At 40.2% G+C, this 11,177-nt stretch overlaps 1 protein-coding gene across 1 annotated transcript; it reads left to right on the plus strand.

Annotated features, from left to right (window-relative positions):
• The first annotated feature begins 2,440 nt into the window (after positions 1-2,440).
• Positions 2,441-10,934, plus strand: LOC110508415. Its single transcript, XM_036967358.1, has 7 exons — positions 2,441-2,681; positions 8,675-8,708; positions 8,814-8,867; positions 9,099-9,365; positions 9,666-9,698; positions 9,857-9,998; positions 10,224-10,934. Exons 2-7 carry the CDS (start codon positions 8,687-8,689, stop codon positions 10,408-10,410), a joined length of 705 nt encoding a protein of 234 aa, XP_036823253.1. The 5' UTR covers positions 2,441-2,681; positions 8,675-8,686; the 3' UTR covers positions 10,411-10,934.
• The last annotated feature ends 243 nt before the right edge of the window (positions 10,935-11,177 follow it).

The following is an 11,177-nucleotide window of genomic DNA, read 5'->3' on the forward strand; positions in this document are numbered from 1 at the left end:
AAAACAGAGCTCACTTGCACCCCTATGAAATGTCTCTTACAAAACTGTCAGACTGTCTGACACTACAGTACATGAGGTACTTCTGAGAAAAATCATTAGTAAGACTTCTGGTCACACCCATGTAGATAGACAGCAGGAAGTTGGCATTTGAACTGTGAAGTTGAAGGCTACTTTGGAAATCACCCAAATGTATTTATATAATCTCAGAGCATTCCCATGTTACAGTTTGATCCATACCTTCATCATGTCCACTGTTAGGGGCTGATGAGTCTGAAGGGAACATAGACTGGTATTAGGATACTAAACCACATGGTTTAAGTCTGAAAGCTGTTGTTGAGAGACTATGGGAGTGTTTGGTATTAGATGAGAAATGTATGGAGGGTGTCGGGGAGAAAGAGAATTGCTTGGCCAGATGTTTGGATCAATCAATCAATCAAATTTATTTTATATAGCCCTTCGTACATCAGCTGATATCTCAAAGTGCTGTACAGAAACCCAGCCTAAAACCCCAAACAGCAAGCAATGCAGGTGAAGAAGCACGGTGGCTAGGAAAAACTCCCTAGAAAGGCCAAAACCTAGGAAGAAACCTAGAGAGGAACCAGGCTATGTGGGGTGGCCAGTCCTCTTCTGGCTGTGCCGGGTGGAGATTATAACAAAACATGGTCAAGATGTTCAAATGTTCATAAATGACCAGCATGGTCGAATAATAATAAGGCAGAACAGTTGAAACTGGAGCAGCAGCACAGCCAGGTGGACTGGGGACAGCAAGGAGTCATCATGTCAGGTAGTCCTGGGGCATGGTCCTAGGGCTCAGGTCCTCCGAGAGAGAGAAAGAGAGAAGGAGAGAATTAGAGAACGCACACTTAGATTCACACAGGACACCGAATAGGACAGGAGAAGTACTCCAGATATAACAAACTGACCCTAGCCCCCCGACACATAAACTACTGCAGCATAAATACTGGAGGCTGAGACAGGAGGGATCATGGAAACAAGGTTGAATTCCTTTCAATGTGAAGTGTCATCTTCCTTTTATCTCTGATATGACTTGAATAAAAGTTTCAAGTTAAAAGTTTCAATGTCACATGCACAAGAACAGTCTTTATTGGAAGCTCTAACCCCAACAATGCAGTAATCAATAACAATGTAATACTAAAAATAACAAGGTAGAACAAAAACACACAAGATATACAATAAGAACACGAAAAAGTAAGTAAGCATACAGGGTCAGTTCCAGTACCATATCTGAAACAATCTGTCTGTAAACAATTGTTGGAAAAATGACTAGTGTCATGCACAAAGTTGATGTCCTGACTTGCCAAAACTATAGTTTGTTAACAAGAAATTTGTGGAGTGGTTTTAATGACTCCAACCTAAGTGTATGTAAACCTCCGACTCCAACTGTAAGTATCAAAAGTAAAAGTATAAATAATTTTAAATTCCTTATATAAAGCAAACCAGACGGCATCATTTTTCTTGTTTATTTAAGGATAGCCAGGGGCATGCTCTAACACTCAGACATCATTACAAAGGAAGCATGTGTTGAGTGAGTCCACCAGATCAGAGGCAGTAGAGATGACCAGGGATGTTCTCTTGATAAGTGTGTGAATTAGACCATTTTCTTGTCCTGCCAAGCATTCAAAATGTAACGAGGACTTTTGGGTGTCAAAGAAAATGTACGGAGTAAAAAGTATATAATTTTCTTTAGGAATGTAGTGAAGTAAAAGTAAAAGTCGGCAAAAATATAAATAATAAAGTACAGATACACTAAAAACGAATTAAGTAGTATTTTTACTTAAGTAGTTTACACCACTGGTTAGGAGTTAGGTTAAAGAGTTAGGGGAAGGGTTAGCTAACATACAAAGTAGTTAAAAAGTAGCAAGTAGTTGCAAAGTAGCTAAAGTTGTTCATGACAAGATTTGAACACGCAACCTTTGGTTTGCTAGACATTTGCGTTATATGCCCGGCTCCTCTGATCTGGGTCAGGTCCCGATTGGTGACCTCATGGCCTCTGGTCTGTGTGAAATACCAACCAGACCCGAAATTTGACATTTGTTTAGTTCCTAAACTAGAGGTCTTCTGGGAGCCGGAAATTAGACCGAACCAAAATGGACACGCTAACTTCCCACCCCAACCTAACAGAATCTGCCCATTTTTGAAAATCAATACCCTACCCAATTTGGATCCGAGGTGGACCAGATTCGACCCGAAACATGTACAAGATGAGAGAGGGCCGGGTCCAAGTAGGGTCGGGTGTATATCTAACCCAAAATGATCTAAAAGATTAAAAGTGCAGCTTTATTGCTGTGTATGCCAGCAAAATTGATTTGACTTGATGTTTGAAGTTTTCTATCACTATAGGTGAATGTGTATTCGGAAATGTTTTCTTTTTTTTGAGTAGGATGATTGTAGAAAAGGCTCTAATTTTTCTTAAACTTTAGTTAAATGTCCCTTCAATTGCAGGCGCCTCTGAGCCACAAAAATGTGTAGAGATCGATTCGTATCAGTCCTCAAATGGCGCCGCTGACGTTATGCAGCATTTTGGGCACTAGAGCTCTCTATACATCTCTACGCTCTGAGCGGCACACCTGCAACCAATTTTATATTTTAGTTCTGTGCCATACAATCCAGGCAGTTTTAAAGAACCTCTCTACCTTTATCTGTGCGTCCAATACTCGAACGTAAGTAATCCGAAATATTGTTTACAGTTGATTTCCTTTTTCATGCATGTATAGTGCGTGTGCATATTCAATTAGATCTATAATTAAATGTCCTGTATACCTTGATTATAAAATAGCTCAATTGTTTAATATTCTTGCCTCACCACAAAATATCATAAAGATGTTCCTGAAAAGTGCAATATGCACTCATTTTACGATGCGCTGTAGGATGTTGAGTTACATCTTGATACGATTGGAAGGATCTTATTTATATATTTGTAAATGCTTTGGAGAGAATTCTAATTATAGTTCGAATACTTTAAGATTGTTACTGTGTGTATGTGAAGGAATATTATGTTGTAAAATGTGCTGAAGCTAACGTTTTTATTTTTAGCACATAAGTCAATGGAATTAAATGGACGATTTCAAAGGGCGAAAATAAATGGGAGCTCAAACTCTCTTAAACGCAACAAGTCTTTCTCCCTATACGTGTCCTCCAACCGGGACAGCTGCACGCGTATCAGCTCCTATCTCACCCAGTGCATTCAGAATAGGCAACCTGCCATAACCAGGTTATGCGATGATCGCGTGACAGACAGCAGTGCATAATTCCAATAATGTGTCGGTAACTCTGCATTAATAACTTAACTTATTTTTCAACGAAAGCCACGGGACAGAACTAGCGTATGACGAGTGAGTCACTCTGCTTTATGGTGACAAATATCACACTTGGCTCGAGTCATTCAACATTTGTCTTAACTATCTTATTTAAAAACGAACATAACAATATTCTGCAACAAATATAGGACGAATGAAAGTGAAATTAAAATGAGCAATAACAATATTTTCATCCTCTCCTGCAACAAGTACACTACATGAACAAAAGTATGTGGACACCTGCTCCTGGAACATCTCATTCCAAAATCATGGGCATTGATATGGAGTTGGTCCTGCATTTGCTGCTATAACAGCATCCATTCTTCTGGGAAGGCTTTCCACTAGATGCTGGAACATTGCTGCTATAACAGCCTCCACTCTTCTGGGAAGGCTTTCCACTAGATGCTGCTATAACAGCCTCCACTCTTCTGGGAAGGCTTTCCGTTTGGCGGTTAGGTCTGGTTCACAGTCATCGGTTAGGCCTGGTTCAGTCAGCGTTCAAATTCATCCCAAAGGTGTTCGATGGGGTAAATGCCAGGATCTGTGCAGGCCAGTCAAGTTCTTCCACGCTGAACTCGACAAACCATTTATGTATGGACCTCGCTTTGTGCACAGGGTCATTGTCACGCTGAAACAGGAAAGGGACTTCCCCAAACTGTTGCCACAAAGTTGGAAGCACAAAATTGCCTAGAATGTATGCTGTAGGGATAAGATTTATCTTCACTAGAACTAAGAGCCCCAGACCATTATTCCTCTTCCACCGAACTTTACATTTGGCACTATGCATTTGGACAGATAGCGTTCTCCTGGCATCCGCCGAACCCAGATTACTCCGGATTGTCAGATGGTGAAGTGTGATTCAACACTCTAGAGAACACGTTTCCAGAGTCCAATGGTGGCAAGCTTTACTCCACTCCAGCTGAAGTTTGGCATTGCACATGGTGATCTTAGGCTTGTGTGCGTCTGCTCAGCCATGGAAACTAATTCCATGAAGATCCCAACAAACAGTACATGTGCTGTTGTTGCTTCCAGTGGCAGTTTGGAACTCGGTAGTGAGTGTTGCAACTGAGGACAGCCAATTTTAAATGTATTATTTTTATATTTTTTTACGCTCTTCAGCACTCGGCAGAACCTTTCTGTGCGCTTGTGCAGCCTACCACTTCGCGGTTGAGGTGTTGTTGCTCCTAGACTTTCCACTTCGCAATAACAGTACTTAGTTGACCGGGGCAGCAGGGCTGAAATTTGACTAACTGACTTGTTGGAAAGTTGCCATCTTATGACAGTGCCGCGTTGAAAGTCACTAAGCTCTTCAGTACGGGTCATTCTACTGTCAATGTTTGTCTATGGAGATTGCATGGCGGTGTGTGCGATTCTATACATCTGTCAGCAACTTGTGTGGCTGAAGTAGTCAAATACACTAAATGGCCTTCAAATTAGTGGATCTCCCTGGCATATTACAACATTTATGCAGCAGCATACAAGACATATTTTTGGACTCACTGTTGTGCTATGGTCACTTGAACAGGAAGGTGGTGCTGCAGACCTTGTGGGAAAACTGTCATCAAAGTCTGGCATTCTCTAGATGAAGTCATGCTGGATTGATAGCATGGCCAATGTATTCAACTTCTGGCCCATGGAGTTGCGTGTGAATGTTTATCCTTTTAAGCTTAGGAAAAGAGACCCTTCGGACAGATGTTTAAAACCCTTAAACCCAGACTTGAACCATACACCCTCTCCACCAAATGACAGGCAGGGAAGCAACACGTTCATTTAGACACTGATTCCTTCCTAACCACTCACGGTTGATTTTTTTCCCACTTCTGAATATCTTTGGCCGATGAACACCAAAACATTGTATCTTTAATTTGTCTTCTTATGAAAAGGATTTGCCAGTAGATTGTCAAAATGATTCATGATGACGGCTTATCTAGCTTGCTAGCCTGCTACCTAACATTTTGAAAGTATGATGGTGACATGATTTGTCATATCAAAGCTAGAAATGTGATTTGTCCATTTTTATCTGTGGCCAATGGACGGGCACTTCTATTGTAAATCTATGGCAGCACCCAAGGGGACTTCATCTGCCTAGCTCTCCCTGTAGATTATGTGGTGAGTGTCCCCATGAGTGACAACATTGAGCCAATAAAGTTATATTATGTGATTAGTTAGGCCAGTTAGCCTCCCTCACATCATTCAAGAAGATTGAAATTCATATTCCCATGAAACTAATTGAGATCAAATGGTTGGCATGCGTGCGGCATGGACATTTGACCTCTAAAACGTAAAGAATTGTCGTTCACGATTGACAGTGATGGCCAAATAAAAACTATAACACGGGTTATAATACATGTAAAGCAATTGCCATGTGTGGTCAACTGACAACTCCAGCACCATTTTGATTGAGACAATATTATTGTGTTGCTTTGAGACAAGCATGGGAACTCCTCTTGACAGATCAGTCAGATTTCTGTTTTCACTGAATCTCCGTTTCGATATTTGGTTACAATTAGGCTGGGAAATGTCAGCTAATTTGATCAAGAGCATTCACCTCATTAATATAGAATTTGAAAACAAGGCAGATATTGTACACACACGCATTATGGCCTACTGATGAGCTTCCCTGATTTCCTGAACTATACAATACTTTTCTGATTCATTTCAGTCTCTTGGCCTACCTGATGAGCTTCCCTGATTTCCTGAACTATACAATACTTTTCTGATTCATTTCAGTCTCTTGGCCTACTGATGAGCTTCCCTGATTTCCTGAACTATACAATACTTTTCTGATTCATTTCAGTCTCTTGGCCTACTGATGCGAATACATATTTGTACACTTTCCCCATAGGCTATTCAAGTCATTTGACTTATTCTTTATTGTTTAAAAAGGCCTACATTGTTTACATTTTTTAAAACATTTTTCATTTCACCTTTTTCTTTAACCAGGTAGGCCAGTTGAGAACAAGTTCTCATTTACATCTGTGACCTGGCCAAGATAAAGCAAAGCAGTGCGACACAAACGAGTTAGACATGGAAGAAACAAACGTACAGTCCAGAACACAATAGAAGATCTGTATACAGTGTGTGCAAAAGAAGTAAGGAGTAGCAATAAATAGGCCTTAGTGGCAAAGTAATTACAATTTAGCAATTAACACTGGAATGATAGATGTGCAGATGAGGATGTGCAAGTATAAATACTGGTGTAAAAGAGCAACAACAAATATGGGGTAGGTAGTTGGTTGGATGGGCTATTTACAGGTTTTAAAATATTGCTGTAGCTTGTGTTTTGTCACATTTATAGTCTGCAGTCAAAAATCCATCAAATGGACAGTCAGCACAGCAAATATAAAACAGCTGGTGTTTAACTTGTGGCCGTCAATGAACAGCAGGCAGCAGCTTGAAGATATGTCAAAATACAATGGCAGGAAGAATATATATATATTTTTTTTAATAGGTGAGTACAACTTGAAAGGTGGCCTAAAATCTGTGTATCCACTCTTCATTGGCCTACGCTATTGGTTGCATTTAACCTGTTTGGGGTAGGGGGCAGCATTTTCACTTTTGGATAAATAGCGTGCCCAAACTGTAGCAGGCGAAACCCCGAGGACAAACCATTCAGATTATTATTTTTAAGTCTGTCTTTTCAATAAGTTTTCATGGGGAATCCAGAATTCGAATCAACTTTCCTGCAGTTCCTACCGCTTCCACTGGATGTCACCAGTTTGTATAAATTGGTTGAGGTTTTTCCTTTGTGTCATGAAGAAGTACCATAGCTCAGAACGAACGTCACTTCATGTGTACCTTTTGATAGAGGCGCATAACCAGAAAAGTAGCGTCAGTTTGTTTTGCTCCTGTATTGAACACAGATCATCCCGTCTTCAATTTGATTGATTATATATGTTTAGAAATACCTAAAGTTGTATTACAAAAGTAGTTTGAAATGTTTTGGCAAAGTTTACAGGTAACTTTTGAGATATTTTGTAGCGACGTTGCGTAAGTTGGAAGCGGTGTTTTTCTGGATCAAACGCGCCAAATAAATGGACATTTTTGATATATATCGACAGAGTTAATCGAATTAAAGGACCATTTGTGATGTTTATGGGACATATAGGAGTGCCAACAAAAGAAGCTTGTCAAAGGTAAGGCATGATTTATATATTTTTTTCTGCGTTGTGTCGCGCCTGCAGAGTTGAAATATGCTACTCTCATTGTTTACTGTTGTTCTATCATCAGATAATAGCTTCTTATGCTTTCGCCGAAAAGCCTTTTTGAAATCTGACATGTTGGCTGGATTCACAACGAGTGTAGCTTTAATTTGCTATCTTGCATGTGTAATTTAATGAATTTTCCCTGGCTTTTGGCCATGTGGGACACAAGCTTCCCGCCTACCCCAGAGAGGTTTTAATAAATGGATCGTTCGTTGTGTTGCTCTCCGTATGTATGTCGGAGTAGCTTGTCATTAAAAAAATGTGTGTGGTATAAAAAAAATATTATTGTAACGTCTCCAGTCATGTAGAATTGCAGGAAATTAATACCATCTTAATTAAAGATTCCCAATTTAAGAGATTGACCTGATATTTCTTATATCCGTAGATTACGGCAGGTAGCTGTAGCCATCGTGGTTAGTGTTGGGCCAGCAACCTGATTTATTTTGAACAAACGCAACGGAACATAACTAGTTTGAGTCAATCAGCTTTATGCTGACGCATATCACACTTTACTCGACTCATTCAACATTAGTCAACTTCTATTTAAAATAACAAAAATGGCCCATTAAAATAACACATTTACAAAAATATAGGACCAATAAAATGTGACATTAAAATATACCTTTTCATAACTTTTTAAGCTACATGGTGATACATTGGTTAACGCCTACTAAAACTAAATAGGCCATGCTTATGTTAATAATACTCTGTTGCGCTTCACTGCACTGACATTTCTTCCCTCCTTATCAACGACAAACGACGTCCATGCAGAGGATTTCCTTCAGTTTTTCCTCCATTTAGGCCTGCTCTTTCTCCTTCCGTTTGTATTTTTTTAATGTGAAAAATAATCTTTCATACGCTCACTATGAAAATTCAATGTGTGAAATGTGCCTTTATGTTGGTCATAAATGACCAACATCAATGCCAAGGGGTGGTAGGTAGCCTAGTGGTTAGTGTTGGGCCAGTAACCGACATTTTGCAGAATGGAATCCCCAAGCTGACAAGGTAAAAATCTGTCATTCTGCCCCTGAACAAGGCAGATCAATACTTCATGACTGGGGGGAAAATGGCTCAGTACTCTTGATGACATTGATGAATGGCAGCAAAAGTTTGCATAATGTTTACACAATGTTTATTTGCTTTACGCCACAGTAACATCCAAACATGAGTGGGGCGATACATCCAAGTAAGTCAACAATGTGTTTTTGAGTTTTAGTCATATAGAAATCGTTAACAAGACCACGAGTGGGTGTTTGCACATGCATGAGCCCTTTTTTTCTTTGTTTCGTAGTCTGCCTGGCTCTGTGTCTGGCTGGCTGGGCTGTATCTGGTGCTTCTGTTGAAGGTAAGCTGTTCTTATGCCTGCCATGCATGTGTTCATCAAGTTGATCTCACCATTTCATTTGTGCATTTTTAATTCCCTAAACATAATTTGTATATTAAAGTACAGTGAGGATGTAGAGTAATGTTTTGACCCAGTCTGATCTAAAACTCAGTGTAGTAACGTTGATATTTAATGTTGTCTGAGTACTCTGTTTAACTAGCCCTCTTCCTGTTGCCTTCATCTCTCTTGCAGCTCAGAAGACCTCCCCAGTCTGTTACCTCTGTAACCATGATAACTGCCCAACCGTTGAGTATGTTTATGACCATTTTACTGCTAATTTGACTCTGTGGTCGCGAGGTAAAATGGTGGACCTCCCTCCCTGCCCCACCCACTCCCCTCTGTCATCTGGAGGATGCTTGGTGTGTGTTGACAACCAGAAGATCTACGCTGTGTGTGACTCAGAGATCATCAAGCCAGTCTTTGAGGGCCAAGGCAACTCCATGCCTATCATCAAAGCCAGTGAGTTTCTGTGGGGGCCCATGAAAGTACAACCTGGGAAGAGGATAGTCAATAGAGGGAACAAACAAAGCAGTTTACAGGAAATGGTCATAGGTGTCAATTTATTATTGCTAAGGTGCCATTGGAAGTTGTAGTTTATTATACAGTATGGTATATTGCTTTATTGTGTCTCAAACCAGTCACTGCTATGAGCATTTCCCAGCTGATCCAGCCCTTTGTTGTAGGGACTCATTCCTGTCCTGTCATTACAGATTGCAAAAGCATTGTTTCAACATAATAATACCTGTACTGTCATTACAGATTGCAAAAGCATTGTTTCAACTGATTGGACGGGTGAGTGCCATTCAATATTCAAACTGTATTTCACTTTGTTGTTCATCGAGGAATTTCTACAAGTCTATTCTGAAGATCAACAATCTGTAGTAGTGTATAACAGTCTTAGATGATGATTAGTGTTCAAATGCTCCCCTGTCCTCCTCTCCCACAAACAGATCCAAATGTCCCCACTTCCACCCCTGGTGGTACTGGGAGGTTATCTAAGGAAGAAGAGATCACTATTGGCATTTTAGCTGCTACCCTCTCCTTCCTTGCCATCCTCGGCATTGTTGCTTGGCGCTACAAGGACCAGATTAAGTAAGCAGGCGGTTTACGGGCTAAAATACATATCCCCCTCTATCGGTGAATACAGGTTTAACACATGTGGTATACATGCTTTTATACAGTCACTAAGCCTGGGCACCTAACCTGACTCTTTCATTTAACTATATTGTTGCCTTCTGTGTTTTTAAAGAGCGGTGAGAGAATTACACATCAATGTGCTCTCTTTTGGCAGATTTATTTGACTGATTGTCTTTTCAGGTGTCTTCCAGTGGCCCTTCCAGCGGTCAAATCAGGGGAACCCCAGTGTTATCCAAATGAACTGAAGAAAGAGTTTGATACCATCAGCCGAGGAATAGTTGGACCTGCAGGGAATAGGGGTGTGCCAAGATTTGAATCTCATTTACATTTACCCTGTTTAGAAATGTATTGGATATGTCCTATTTAAACCTATGGTGTGTATTTAATCTGCAACCAGTGTTCTCTTAGGTTCAGATGACCTTCAGCTCTATCAGCCAGGTGGCTGTGTAGCTGTAACACTGTCTCCCCATCACGTCGGGTTGTTAGTTTAAAAGCTTTAACTCTGCACATTTACAACAGGCAAGTTTTTAAAAACAGTGCTTCAAACTAATCATGGTCTAGATTGAAGACCATTAATAGTCAGTTGAATCAGTTGTGCTATAGATTGTTTACCTAAGCAGCCCATATATTTATCCCAGATTGTGAATACAATAAGGCATTATGTCATACTGGAGTCAGGGAGGTAAACAGGAAAGCTCTTGTTCTGTTTTGGTATTAACTGTTCATATCCATAGTGACCCACTTGAAACAAATAGACATTTCTGTATCTAGGTTTGGTGTAATTGACCTGATTTGTAAATCGACCTGTACAGTTGCTCTGTGTTTGGCTGAGAGACTGCTGTGGGAACAACCATGACACAGAAAACTGGATTAAAAGTTGAAATGCTTTCAGTGTGTATCCAGATATGGATTTTAGTCAATAGGAATGGAACTCCTAAAACCTGTTTCCTGTCCCTTTCACCCTTTCTTCTTCTCTGGGTATGGCCTCACCAGTTTTATAAACAGATGTGATTGTACTGCTATTTATGAGCTGTGTAAATATACACATACCCAGCCAGCGATCCCAGGTCTTTGGTGTTTATTCTGAAAATAGACAAGGAAAGAGCACATAAGATGAGCATCACTTGCACCAGG

This window comes from Oncorhynchus mykiss, chromosome 3, assembly GCF_013265735.2.
Source record: "Oncorhynchus mykiss isolate Arlee chromosome 3, USDA_OmykA_1.1, whole genome shotgun sequence".
NCBI lineage: Eukaryota > Metazoa > Chordata > Actinopteri > Salmoniformes > Salmonidae > Oncorhynchus > Oncorhynchus mykiss.